The 15,035-nt window shown below is 44.8% G+C and overlaps 1 protein-coding gene across 10 annotated transcripts in view; it reads left to right on the forward strand.

The window, feature by feature from the left end:
* The window catches only part of MEGF11 (multiple EGF like domains 11), a 276,771-nt gene that overhangs the window by 195,013 nt on the left and 66,723 nt on the right, over positions 1–15,035 (forward strand). For all 10 annotated transcript variants that reach the window (XR_012582071.1, XM_074549142.1, XM_074549141.1 and 7 more), the window contains one exon: positions 5,864–6,038. Coding sequence is in view for 9 of the 10 variants with exons in the window: in XM_074549142.1 (XP_074405243.1) it covers positions 5,864–6,038 (175 nt within the window). In the remaining variant the exon portion in view is untranslated. The remainder of the gene's footprint in view (positions 1–5,863; positions 6,039–15,035) is intronic.

Genomic DNA, 15,035 nt, shown 5'->3' on the forward strand with positions numbered 1-15,035 from the left:
TCTGTCTGAAGGTAGACCCTATTTGTCACAGTCCTGGAAATAAACAGGTGATTTTCCTTGTGAATTCAGCTGTGAGTGGTGAGGCTTTGCTTACCTGAAAGTCAGAGCTCACAATGGATTATTTAAAACTTGTAATTGTGGTGATACAACTCCTGTGCAGCCAGAGAGCTCCAGCACAATTGGGTTTGACAGCCAGGATCCAAAGGGTTTGAGGCTCCCAGGGAGCTCTGTACAAGAGTCTCCCATCGCTTCTGATTATGTTGTGTATCATGAAATCACTGCAAAAATACCATCCCTGAGGCAAGAACTGCACATTATACACAAAAGGTTAGTGCTGTGTTGTACTGAGGATGGGGGATGCCTCAGGAATTATTGCTGAGGGATAAATTCCTCCATGTCACATCACTGCAGCACTGTGGTAAATCCAAGCTGAATGGCTCCTCGGTGTAAACTGTTCTTCAGGTGTACAGGAGGGTGAGAATATGCTCATGGTCAGAGCTGACACTTGTGTCTTCACCCCTCCTGGGCCTGCAGAAACCTGTTTGTTTCCATAAAGGCAGAAATAGAGTAGAAGGACTGCAGGCCACAGGCAAGGCTGAGCTTGGCTGCAGTGTCTCAGCCATGTGCTCAATTCATTATGAGTCTTGTAGGTGGGCTAAGACTGTGGGTTGGAGGGTGAAAGAATTCACCCTGTGTTACTCAGAACTACCTGGGAGGTGCTCTGTGGGTTTGCCAGAGGATCTTTCCTGAAAGAACAGGCTTGCACCTTCCAGCTGTGAGAAAAGAAGAGGTCTTAGAGAGGTTTGAGAGAGCTCAGAAAGGGGGAGGATTGAATCCTCTCCCAGCTCTTTTCTGGGCATGTGGTCATTCCTACACACCCTCCTTGCTGTCTGATGGGAACATTTTATTCCTTCCCTCCCAACTCTGCTCCGTCAGCGTCCCTTGCAGCATCCTCTGCTGAGATGAAATCTCTGGCTTCTTAATAAATGAGTCTGGTCTCTCTGTTGATAAAATCTCCCTTTTTCCTGCATCTTATCACTGCTGTTATGGAACAAAGAGATACCAGCAAGCTGTAGGTCAGTAAATGTTCTTTCATTCATCCATAGGATTTCAGCTCTCCACTTTTCCACCAGCTCTGCAGAGTACTGTCAATTGCTGAGCCAAGGAGCCTCGGAGCTGGTGGAAAATGACCTTTTCTAAAGGCACTCCAAATTCTGAACAAATATTTGTGCTGATTGTTTAACCAGTCCCATACAGTGCGCTTCTCTTCCCACCCACCTCTTCCCATTCTTCCCTGAGTGTTTGTTCGTATTGAAACTGGGCTTTTCCAAAGTGACTCATTTACCCACAGCCATCTATTTTCCCCAGGAGCAGTTTAAGCTCTTGGCTATTTGTTGTGATCCCCAGGTGCGGAGGATAATTATTAAACACCTGTAGAAGGTGAAGGAAACTCCTGTCCCTGGATTTGTCTCATTTGATCTGCTTATTGGAGATTTGACTGGAATGGGAAGTTCTGAGGGCTTTGAGGAGTAGCTGAGGAGGAGCAGTAGGAAATACACAATCAGCTTTTCCATTTTCATAGATCTATCTATTTTAATGTCTGAGGAGATCAGAGTGATCATCTAGTCTAACCTCCAGCATGGTAATGACTGAAGGACACCATCCAATAATTTCTGCATCAAAGCACACTGAAAGGCACTTTGTACAGGACTTTGAACAACCCCACAATTAGGTGATTTAGAATGTGGTGGTGACTGGGACTGTCCTTCCACAGGGAAGGATACACCTGTGAAAAACTCCCCTCTGCAAAAAGTCCATGTTGAGACAGCCTACAGTAGCTGGAAGGGAATAATCCTGGCTTGTTCTTCTGTCAGGCAGGCAGGGAAATGAGCAGCTGGAGTAGTCCTGGGCACCCACCCTTCCTGAGCACTGGTGTGGAGCCAGCCTGGGGAGCCCTGTGCCCCTGGTAGTGCCTTTCCCAGGTCAGGGATGTGGGAAGGAAGGAAGCCACTGGGACAAAGGCATTGGAATGGGCAGATCTCCAGAGGCTCCAGTTACTGCCTCAGCACCAGCAAGATGGGCAGGACCAAACCCCATGGAGCTCCCACGGAGTTCTGCCTTGATCTGAGTCAATAATGTGCTGGACTGAAGGAGCAGCCCTGCAGCCTCACTGTGGCCACTGCTTTAAAGCAAGGGGCATTTTAGTAAGGGAGACTGGATGTAGTGTGGACGCCATAAAACAGAAAATGCTGTAAAATAAGGATTAGGCTGCTGATAACAAAAATGAGAGGACTGGTGCTGCTGTATAAACAGAAAATCAGAAAATTCGCTGGGAAGGTGTTGCTTTGGCTGAAAGATGTGTGGAGAACAAATTCAGAATTTGGAACAGACTGTACTGTCTAAAACACTTCCAATTTGCTGTGAGAAATTTACCTGCTTTCCTCAGATTTCCTCAAAATTAGATGCTTAAAAAATTTAAAGGTGAAAAATGCCCTTATGCTTTTCAGTTCAGCTAATAAAAATTTTTTAAAGAAATGTTTTATTGCTGTAAATGTGGCTCACAAGCCAGGGATTGCACAGTAGCTTTCAAAGTGCAGCAGGAGCCCTGGAACCCTTTCCTTGTCAGCCCTGATGTGTGCATGGACAGCTCTGCTCCCCCTCTGCTTGGCCTGCAGCCACAGGAACACTTGGCTGCCTGTGTTCTCTCCTTGTTTCTACTCTGCTTCTTCCTGCAATGCAGGAGAGTTGAAGAAATAAAAGGTGTTAAGATTCAATGCAAACTATGAAGGATAACACTGCCAAACTCTTTGAAGAGTGTGAGGTTCCCTCACTGCTCCCAGCAAGGGTTGGAGAACAGATGTTGGTGGGTTTGCCTTTGGGATCCTTTTGGAACCCTCCCATTCTCCCACCCTTCCTTCAGTGATTTTTCTGCAGAGGAATTGTTCATTAATTTCAGTTTTTTGGGGGCTGGAGAAATGCCTCAAAAGCACTGTGATCCCTGCTGGCAAAATGTTAGATGGACACATGGCCTGGGAAGGTGCACTCAAAACAGGAGGGGAGAAATGATACAGATATTTATAAAAATTTCTAGCTGTATTTCCTGTTCAGGTTTTATTCTGCCTCAAACATTTCAGCTTCAGTCCAAATAGCATTTAATTTACTGGGCAGTCTGGATACATGGATGTTTGGATAGGTGAGAGATGAATTTCCTGGCTCTGTTGTATATCTGGGTTCATTATTTGACCAGAATGTGATTGTACAAAATGCCGGCAGAGGAGAAACCTTCCTAACACACACACACACACTATTCCTACATCATAAGCTGCAATATATTTAGTATGTAACTCTGCTCACTTCAATTATAGGGGAATAGTTCATACAAACCAGAGAGAAAAAATAATTAATAGAAAAACTTTGTACTATTTAATGATATCAGCTGCAGATCTTGAGAGGGTTTCCAAAGGGAGAAAGGCATCATTTTAGAAATGGGAAAAATGAAGGCAGAAGAGTCAGTTAGGTGGCCAAGATTCCTGGCAGGACTGGGAAGAGAACAGCTGCCTTGTGCAGTTTGGGAAAGCATCTCAATCTCAGCCCTCCTGAAGTTAACACTGCATCAGGCACCTGCATTGTCAAACAGTGCTTTGGAGTTAGGAGAAAAACAAAACCCTGATCTGCTCAAGCTGATAACAAAATTATCCTTCCTTCAATGGGAAGATTATGTGGATAGAGAAACCCAAACATCTGCACTGGATTTTGTGGCTCACAGTGCTGTGAAATGTGGACAAAGCTTTGGTGGGTCAGAATCTGCCCTCAAACTTCTACTGGCCCTTTTTTTGGAGTCCAGGTTCCCTATCTCCAGTAGATACTTCTGGAGAGCCTGTTTGGTTTTGATTCTTGTTTTAGTGCACATCAGGATGAGTTTTAGCCCTTAATACATCATTTGTATCCCATGTAAAAAAGCTGCCCATGCTGATGAGGGAGCCAACCTCGGAGTGAAAATTCTCAGTGAGTGTAGTATTTTCTGCTGAATTGTCATAGTCTGATTCAAACTGCCCTGGTCATATAATACCTTTAAAATATTTGATTTACCCACCAGATGCAGTTCTCACGGAAGCACATGATACATGTAGCAGTAGTAGTGGAAAGGGAGCAACACAAAATCCATTTCAAAATCCTTCTTTAATGCTGAGTTTTCTGCTCCTATTAGATAATGATTAATAGACACGGGGGGAAACATGAGCTTTTGTTATATTCATCTGAATGTTAAGAGGTGCTTTGTGAAAACCATATTTCAGGGACTGCTTTGTCATGGATGGTAGTTTGTTATGCTGATGAATTGTTTTAATTAGTCAGTAAAACACTATTTATGATGAAACATTTGACACTTAGAAAATTTGATCCTTTTTAGTTGCAGCACTATATGACCAACCTCTCCTAACAGAAATTGCCTGAAACATAGTTGGAAATTACATTTTATGAGGTTACCTTGAAAATTAACATATACAATATTAATTTTATAGGTGTAAGGAAACCCATTCAGCCATGTCTACAGTCTTAAACTGTAACAATAAATAATCGTAAAGGAACAAAAATTGTTTCTAGGATGCAAAAAACCAGAGACAGGCCCAGAGAGATCCCACCTTGCAGAAGTCTATTCTTCTTGTTCCGAGAGTAAAGAAAACAAGATTTCTGGCAATATCATTTCTCATCTCTCTCAGTGAGGACTGCACGGTGCCATTTCTGTGCGGTGCTGAGGGGCAGAGGCCGCAGAGCAGGCTGAGCTCTCAGGTGAAGCCTCTCACTTCCAGCTGGCCTCAGACAACATCCCCCAGGAGCCTCCATCCCTTCAAACCAGGACTTAACCCATCTCCAGCCCCTCTCCTCCTTTCCCAGCCCCAGCCTCCTGCTGTGGGAAGGTGGTGCCCAGAGGAACAATTCCCAATAAAGATAAACAGTTTCATGCAGGAGGAGCAGAGGGGTGCGTGTTCCACCTGGGGATGCAGAAGGACCGGGCATTGTCCGCTCTTTGGGGCTCGATTTTCCTTTCTCCTTTTCTCTCCATGTGCTCTCACAACAGTGTGGAATTGACTGGATAGAAATGAAAGCCAGAGGATTAATGTTGTTCATTATGCAGCGAAGAGGAACTTGACTCATTTCCCTGCACAGCTGTGACTTAGTCCCAGGGCTCCCGTTAACTCCTGTCCCGAGAAAACCCCAAGGCTTCAGGTGCTGATCAGTTCTGGTTACTATGGCTGAGTATTCCCAGTAAAACTCTTCTACCAAGGAAGTTTTTCCTTTCTACCTGTGCCTGCTGGAAGGTTCTGCTGAGGTGGAACTCACTTTTAAAACACAAATGACAGTGGGACGGGACAGGATGGGACAGAACGGAACAGAACAGAACGAATACAATACAATACAATACAATAGAAATACTGTGCCCTTGAACTCAGGTTTATCTTCACAGCTCTCTTTATTGCCTTCCTCCACCCACTGCAACTTCTCCTATCCCTGAACATCTTTAGCTGGCTGCAGTACAGCCAAATAGTGCAGCACGTACCTGTATACAGCTTGTAAGGATTAATGGTGTGGTTAATGTCAGTAGTCCAAGTCACACTGATCTGAGAATGGAAGAGCATAAACTTCAAGGTGTAAACTACCCAGTGCTGTGGCAGCTCCCAGATGCTTGGAAATGCTGGGCTATTTAGCACCAGATCCTCTATTCACATCCCAAATTATACAGCTGCTCATATCCACCACCCTAAAGAGTTCCCAGGCTTGTCCTGCTCTTAGTGTGACACGTGAAATGTTCTAGGCTGTGTTTCCCTTCCTGCCCACATCTCATTAACATCTGTCTCCTCATTAGTTGCCATCCTCTGTCTGGGGAGTGCAGCTGCAAGGCTGGCTGGGCTGGGCTCTACTGCAACGAGACGTGTCCCGTGGGCTTCTACGGCGAGGGCTGCCAGGTGCCCTGTCCCTGCCACAACGGGGCCGACTGCGACAGCATCACTGGCAGCTGCATCTGCGCCCCTGGCTTCATGGTGAGTGGGGCTGGCCGTGGGGAGGGCTCTCACAAAGTGGCTGCAAAATTAAAAGAGGGGTTTAATCTGATTTGAAATAATATTTGCATCAAAGCAGACAAACGTGGGTCATTTTCACCCATCCTGTGCTAAGTCCACATCGCTGTCCTTTGAGGAGTGTCAATCTGTGGCTGCTGGTTGTTTAGTTAACATCTCTGTTCTAACTTTATTACTGTTAAAAAGATAAAGATGCGGTTTCCCATAGTATATTCTAAGTTAAGACATAACAAAAAAGGTGTCAGAATATTGTCTGAGCAGAGAAAGAATTCTCATGGCCGTTCAGCATGTTCCTTGTCAGTCACACTGTGATTTTAATAGATGAAGATATTTTAAAATGTTACAAATGATAGAGCAATTTATGTCTCTGCTGAGCCTGTGTGGCAGGTGTCTTTTACCGAGCATCAGAAAGAGCTTCAGACATTCTGAGGTAAACAAGCATTGCATTTTATAGCTGAGATGTAAAATGGCTGAAGAAACCAGCCAAGATGCAAACATCAAAACTTCAGAGTTTACCATTGCCAGGCTGCAGCAGAAAGTATTGGGCCATGGATCCAGGATCCAGTCCTGCTAAGGCTGGGCAGAATGGAATTCTTGCCAGTAAGTTCCCTGGTTATCTCTATATGAAACTCCTCCCCTTCAGGAGCACGGCACAGAGGAGAAATGCAGGCTGTGTTTAAGAAACAATACTCCCTAAAGGGAAAAAAAATACTTTAAAGAGAGAATTCTACCAAACTTCACAAAAAGTTGGCTGTCTCTGTCCTTCATTCTACATTATCTGTCCCAACAAGCCTATCTATATTTTCTATGCTATTATAACAATTGTGAATTATAATTACTAAGTTCACTAGAAATCAAGGGACAGGCTGCACAGCTGGGACAGATCTTGGGGAGGTCCTGTATGAGATTAGTGGGGTGCCAAGGACTTTTTTGCCTCTCTTCCTTCTAATTCCACACCTGAGCTTGTGATGCCCAGCTGGCATCTGCAGAGCTGTGCAATTGGAGTATGGCTCAAAGACACTTTTTTCTCTGCCTCGTGTCAGCAGCTGAACGTGAAGGTTGGAGCTTCCACTGATTTCCAGTGTTGTCTCAATGCCAGGTATTAACAGATTTATTTAGGTGTGAGAGGCTGGACTCAGAAGCATCTGTGCAAGATAATGGTACTTAGAGATGGGGTGGGGGGAAAGAAAAGATCTTTGAGGTTTGATTCCCAACTCCACAAACAGAAAACAAGAATTTATCTTCTCTGTACAGTAGTAGATACACAAGTAGAGGAAGGATAAAGGCAGCAGCATGTTAGTAACAGCTACAAAATAAAAAGATGCCAAGATCCTCCTCCTTGTTAGGAATGCTGTCCAAATTTGCAGCACAAAAGCATTTAGGGACCCTTTACTGTACACATTTTAAAAAAGCATACCTTGTCCAATATACATTGCCCCAAGGCAGCATTAGTGGAGGCAGAAAGCCTGGGAAGTTCCTATTGCATTGCTTCAAAATAATATTTAATCTCATAATAAAGAGCTTTCTTGCATTGACATTTAAACAGCTTGGTTATTGAGGATAGCTCTATAATCACTGAAGCATATTTAGGCATTAGTATCATTGCTCTCACATAATATACTATAATCTCTGGCAATTAGTCCATGAGGGGAAGTAAAGCCTTGAAATTGCTAATTTATTGCCTCTGAAGCATATTTGTCATTCGTGTGCATGCCAGATGAGCTGCAATGGTTCTTTCAAGTGCAGCAGAACACAGGCTGTGCAGAAAAGTTGCTGGGAACCTTCCCCTGGCACCCCGGGGCATTATCCTGGCTGGGAAGGTTGTGGGGCCAGAAGCAGGCTGGGAGTGCCTTATCCCAGTGACACATTCCAAGGCAGGTTTCCCCTCAGGTTTTCCTGCCTGGCTCTTGCTGAGGCAGCAGGGGAGCTTTGCCTGGGGGTCGGGCTTTGCCCTTGAGTTGGGCTCAGGATGTGTCCTCTGGCAGAGCTGGCACCGCAGCGCTGCTAACGCTGAGCTGGGCACAGCTAATTATTCACAAAAACCACAAATTAATCCCTCTTGCTCTTTTGAGTATGAGCCTTGGCTGAGGCAGCCACACGGGCAGGAATTTTGCCACATAATTGGAAAGAATAAAACCATGAACAGCATCTTCCATTTTACAGCAATGTTTGATCTACACGTGACCCTGGGGCAGAGCAGTCTGAGGGGCTGCTCAGGAAGGGGGAGAGGAAGGAAAAATGGTGGGAGATGGGATATAACTGCTGAATTTATCTGCAAAGGCAGAGGGGCTGGACCCACAGGACTTTGGGTTGCCTGGAATATGCAGTGCCCAAGGAAGGACAGTGTTTTCCTGACAAAGCACTCCTCCTGCCCACTCCTCCAGCACAGATGGTGGGTTTTTAACTCACCCTGCCTGTGTCAGGGCAGCTGGGCTGGGTTTCAGGATGAATCATCTGCTCTCGCAGCCAAAACAGGGACATTTTGTTGGGATGCAGAACAAGCCATTAAAAACACAAAGCATCTGGTCACCTTTATTAAATGTATTAAGTGAAAAGGCAGCCATCCCATAGGCTGCCATGTACGTGAGCAGAGCACTTAATTGTTGGAAATTTAAGAAGATTCAAGTTGTAAAATAAAAATGTATACGGTAGCTTAAAGAAAATACATTATTTATTAGCTGTGACATTTCCAAAAATTAAAATGCACAAGCTAAATAGTGGTGAGCTTGCAGTTTAGGATAGAGTTTCAAAACATCTTCTGTCTTATTTTTTCTGTGGATGTTTAGGGTCAGACTCAACAGTCATATTTGCATATGTCTGGCTCCAAACTCAAATGAAAATGTTGCAAAGCTGTTATTGGGTATCAGAGGACTTGTGTGAGGTGCTGCTGTGATCCCCTGGGGGGATGGCTCTGTTTTACCTCTGCAGGTTCTGAACCACCGTGCAGAGCTGGGTATGGATTTGACTGAGAGATCCACAGCCCAAACCTGGCAGTTCTTGGAGGCAGCATCCAGGGCAATGAGAGCAGGATAATGGTAGAAGAGACACAATAAAATCCTCCCCAAAATCACAGACCTACTCCCCATTGCTCCACAGGCCTGCTGGGAATATTTGCTTCCTGCATCCCACTTGTAAAGGAGGATAAAGGCTGTATCAGTTTAACTCAGATGATTGCAGGGAATCATCATTACATGCACACCAAGAGGGCACTTCCCTCCAACTGGGACTTTTAACATATTTGAGGGTTTCCTCTTAGCACTGAAGTGGTGAATTGCCAGAATGCTCTTCTGAAGAATGGTTTTGTAAAGCTGTTCTGCTGCCATCTCGTTTGTGACCAGAAGGGACCTGGCAAACACACACAGGGAGTGCACAGATCAGTCCTAAAAAGCACCAGGGGAGAGTCTTGAATGGTAGAAATTGGATCCTTGTTCCCATGTGGAAATGGCTGCTGCTTGCAATAAATTATCTGGATGCAATTATGGGGATGGTGAGAGGGGTTATACTAACTTGTACCTCCCCCTCCTTTCAAATTCTGCTCCAACATGTTCTCCTGTAAGTCCACTGAACTCAGGTGTGCAGGAGGGACATAAAAGAAAGCGGGACTTGCCACGTCCTCTCCCTCTTCTTTTGTTTTTGGTCCATTGAATTTTATTCCTGTAATTCAATAAACGTGGTGGAGAAGGCCAGAGGATATGAATTAAATATGACAGGAGACCACAGGAATCCTGACCTTGTGTCTCACAAGGAAATCTTGAAGCCAACCCCCTGCACGTACCTATCAGCATTTTAGCTGCTGAAATCATTATAAATGCTGTTTAGATACAAGCAACCTCACCTTCTCCATTGCACAGCTAATTGCAGCTTCCCTGAAAGCAGTGCCTATCTAGAGACCTCATCCCTTGCTATGCCTTTGTTTCTTTATGGATGCTTTGTTTTCTTCTTTTGAAAAATGGGTTTCACTTCAAATGCTTCCATTCTGTGTGTTGTGGCAAGGAGAGATGTAGTCAAAACATTTCTCAGCCCAAGACACTCCGAGAAAACTTTTAACACTTCTCTGTGGAATGTGTGGTCAGCTTTTACTTCAGCAGGCACTTAGGTCTATATTTCACATCCAGATGACAGAACTTGTATTACTTTAAAGAGTTCATCTATTTATGCTGCTATTTTTTGAAGACCTGTCTGCTTTTATTGAACCCTGCGTGCTGGCAAGCAGAGCAAGCAGTTCATCACCAAAATGAAAGAATCCATTTTGACATTTCTCTCTTTCTTCACTATATTGGTAGATCCCACACAAGCCAATCACATGCTGCAAAGTATGGAAACTACAGCAGCGGTGATCTCTTATTAGAAAAGTTTTCAGCTTTTGGAATGGCTCTTGGATTCCCTAAAGCTTTCCAAGATTTATCCCAGTGCTGTGCATCTATAGCTATCTGCATCTCCTGTTTGTATTGTGTCAAAATTGCATTTTAAAAGCACAATTAATGCCTTTCAAATATATCCTTATAGAGGTGCTTATGTGTATGGACCTCTGGCTGGGCTCAGTGGGAAACTGGGCACTTAAGTACTGAAACACAGGCTTCATTTGGGTCTGTAAGTCCATAATTTTGTCTGGCATGCCTGAATTTCTCAACATAATGCTTTCCCTACCACAGGGGTACAAATTGTTCCCAGGGTTTACATCAGAGTAAAACTTTACAACCTACCTGCACATTGAGTAAAAGTCAGCCCTTGTAGCACACAATGAACAGTAGCTTGAGCACTTAGTAAAAATAAGTATAAATTATAGTGCTGTAAAGCTATTCAAATGCACAGCAAATGCACACCAAATTTTGCAGTGGATAATCTCTTGGTCAGTACAAACACCCACACGCAGACTCAGACCAGTCTTAGCCTGCTCTGTGCCTACTCACTGAGTAAAATGACCAATTTTCTGTTCCATAGAATGAGAAGGACCATGATTATGGTCCTTTAGGGGTCATAAACACTTAGAGGTCCAGTCTGTTGAATATTCCAGCCCTAGCAGGCTTCCTTCTGGCACATACCATAGCTCTTGTTCCCTGGAAAAAAACATACAGAAAAAACAATCTTTATATTAAGAAAAGTGGAAGTCTCTTCTCCTGTCGTACACCTTTAAAATTCTCTCTGTTGTCTAAAAGAAAAAACAGAGTAAATAGAGAGGAGCACCTTATCTTATCTTCAATTGAATTTTCCCTGAAGGATCCAAGTCCCAGGCAGGTCTGGAGAAATTGGAAGCATCATTGCCTGTAGGTGTTTTCTAAACACAAGGTACAAATTTATCAGAGTATTTCCTCTCTTCTACATACTTTCATCTTTATTCTAAATGTATCATTCTTCACCACTTCACAAGGAAGCAGTGGAAAAAATGGATGAGACTTCTTTGTGTTATAAGCCCGTGGTTGGGTAGTAAAATTATTTTATAAATTTCACAAAATTCTTAATATAAAAAATGAACGTAAGGCTGGCGATAGAGGATCTGGTTTGGGGGCTTTAACTCATTTAAATGATCCATTTCTCTTTGAGATAATTCCAAAAGTACTTCAGTGGAAGCTCATCGCAGAGCAACAGGGCACCTCATCAAAAGGTTTAAAAAGAAAAGACGAGGGGAAAAAATCTTCAATAGAGCCTGTGTCCTTTTATCCTTGATTTACCGAGCATATCAGTTACCCCCCTTTGTTAAGAGCTCTTTTCATTTCTAGGTATAAAATAAATTCAACCATTTTATCAAGATGTTCTTGTTACCAGCCACCAGTATAAATTTTACTTGCTGTAGGTGGGGGAGAGGTTTCCTGGCACAGCAGTTGTCCAATTAACTGGAGTATCACAGGCAACAGGAATGGTTTGCAGGGTCTGGTTTCATGAATTACCTGGGTGCAGGGGGAAGATGAATTCTCTCCTCTCTGGTTTCCCATTTGTGTCCCTGACCCAGCGTCTCAAACCCACAGAGGAGGGCGAGGAGCAGAGGCAGAGGTGACGAGGAGAGGCACCCTCACTGTGCAGGTGGGTCTGAGCAAGGCCTGCAGCTGGCAGGGCATGAATTATTAATTGATAATAAAAGTAAAACAAGTTGTCTTAGGAGTTGTGGAGCTACAAGAGCCTTGTTTGCTACAAGAGCCTCTCCTGCCCTGCCACAGTAATGCTGTCAGGCCTCCTTGGATGCTTTGCCTGGCCAAGAACCCTCAGGTGGGCTCAGGGACCTCAGCCTCAATCCCCTGACTGCATAACCAGGTTCAAAGTACCATGGATCACATTCCCTATAAAAGAAAAGGGTTTTGCCTGAACAGAAGTTGAATATTAAGTCAAGGCATAGAAGAAACCGATTCCAATTCTCCCAGCCTTTGAACTCTTTCATGGTTATTGGTTTTTTCCTTTGTTTCACCTCAGTTATCCGGAAGTTCCTAGCAGAGTTAATTTTAAGAAATTTGGGAGTATCCCACTGTAGCCCTGAGTAATTCGTCAGCCACCCCAGACAGGGGAAGGCAGCATGACAGGAGGCCTGACAGCATTACTGTGGCAGGGCAGGAGAGGCTCTTGGAGCAAACAAGGCTCTTGTAGCTCCACAGTTTTAATTTTAAGAAGTTTGGGAGTATCCCACTGTAGCCCTGAGTAATTCCTCAGCCACCCCTGAAATAAAGAGACAGACAGGGGGAGGACCAAGGCAGCAGGAGGGCTGTCCTGGTGATCCCAGGAACTGCTCAAAAGGGAAGTCCCTACTCGGATTCAGGGAGCAGTGAGATGCAGCTGAGGAGCCACCAAAGGGACCTGGCAGATTCAGAGTGTTCTGAACAGGTTTGAGAGGCTCTTTTGTCAAAGCCAGCAAGAAGGAAATGCAGTCTCTTTGATAACAGATATCAGTGTCAGTTTTAGGTCTGGAGGTGATGTGAAAGGCAGAGATATGGGAAATTCAACTAAAGTATCCTTAAAAAATTGAAGATGTAGATGTGCTGTGGGAAACCATGATGGAAGTAAAAAATTATATTCACCTGGTATTTAAAAAGTGAATAAATATAAAAATCAGTCAGCCAGAACAACACAACCAGGTCCTTTACACTAATATGGCTGCATCCCAGATCCTTCTTTCCTGGTTTTAGTCTCTGAGGAATGTACTCTCCTTTGAATTTGCATTTTCTTGGTATCTTCTAGATAGAGATAAGTCTGAAAGCTCAGCTGATTGTTTTTTGAAGCTTACAAATTACTTCACAAACAGATGTGGAATAAGAAGTGGGTCTCAAGTAGGCAACAAAGCCTCTCTGTTCCATACAGCCCAAGAGTGAGCTGGGGAAATGTTTTTTGAATGAAGGGAGTGACACTTTCCCATTGGACAGAAGTTTTCCTGTCATCTGGGCTACAAGTTGGAAGGTCTGGGGTTAAACAGAAATTAAAACATCTCACACACAATGTTTTGGTACATTTTCCACATAAATAGAGCTGATCACAGATCATTTGCACTTACCAAGATTTTTGCACCATCAGAGCAGATGAAAACTCTCTGAATCACATTTTGATGTCCCTTTTCACTGATGGCATCTGAATTTTCTTACCCACTTCTCAGTGCATACAAAAGAACATATCTGTGTGTATGCCATGGCTGTGCTTTGATTTTTTGTAGTCCACTTGGGCTAATAACAGATTATAAAATTTTTCATCCCAAAACTACGGTGTGATCAGTACAGACTGAGAATGATCTTCCCTGGGCTGAGCAGTGCCCTGCATGGAATGACTTGGTCTCAGTCCAGCTCCCTGTGGATCAGTGTGTACATCACAATCCCCATTTCCATCAGCAGCCACCAGCAAATTTCTGGCACATTGAGCCTTTTTACCATTTTCCCTTCACAAACCATTGCTTCAGGTCAAGCCTGGTGACGTGGCTGTGTGATCCATCTCAAGGTCCCTGTAGGGCTCCTTGGGGGCACAAAGGGCACAGGTGCTGAGAGCTTTTGGAGCAGGAGCCCTCATGAGCCACCCAGCTTGTCCTGCACCTCTCCCACATGGCAGGTGAGGCTGGAAACTCAGTCCAGCTGTCAGGTGACACTGCCACACATCATTCAGGGAACAATGGACACAACCTCGGTGCAAGGGAGCTGGATGTGGGCAAAGCCAGGATTTCAGTAACTGCTCACTAATGTATTCTCCTGCCTCTGCTGAATTACAGGAGGAGATAATCTCCATTCCAGTGCCAACAGGGAAGATCATTATGGGGAGGCCACCTGTGTATTCCAGCCTTTCAGACCGAGCTGCTCCCCTATTGATTTTGATATCAGTGTTTTATATCAGTTTTATAGAGGTTTTCATATCAGTGCTGTCAGTCAGGCCTGCTGCTGTTCTCCCCTGAGCTCCTCTGAACCAATTAGGGATTTCTGTGGGAGCTGCAGCATTCCAGAGCCTGCAGTGCCCCTTCTGTGCCCTCCCAGAGCCTGCAGTGCCCCTTCTGTGCCCACCCACAGCCTGCAGTGCCCTCTGCAGTGCCCTGTGCCCTCTCAGAGCCTGTAGTGCCCTGTGCCCTCCCAGAGCCTGCAGTGCCCCTTCTGTGCCCTCCCACAGCCTGCAGTGCCCTGTGCCCACCCACAGCCTGCAGTGCCCTCTGCAGTGCCCTGTGCCCACCCAGAGCCTGCAGCCCCTGCCATCCCCGGCTGCAGGGGCAGGAACAAAGGCTCTGCTCGTGCCTCAGGGCATTTGGGGGAGCTTTAGAGCAGCAGAGCTGTTGTACCAGTGTTTAACAAGGTCACTGATTGCACAGGACACAGTGGCTCCCGCTCAGCTGTGCAAACTGCAGCCCTTTCTTTGAATTCAGTGGAACTTTTCAGAGCCTTTTATGAGCTATTCCATTTCATTTTTCTCTGCTCACTCTCTTGTCAGTGCACAAGCTCCAGAAATTGTCTGTGACAGCTCAAATTCTGCTTTGCCAGCCCAAGTTTACCTGAACACAACTGCTGCCTTCAGTGG

The sequence above is a fragment of the Zonotrichia albicollis genome, chromosome 11, assembly GCF_047830755.1.
Source record: "Zonotrichia albicollis isolate bZonAlb1 chromosome 11, bZonAlb1.hap1, whole genome shotgun sequence".
NCBI lineage: Eukaryota > Metazoa > Chordata > Aves > Passeriformes > Passerellidae > Zonotrichia > Zonotrichia albicollis.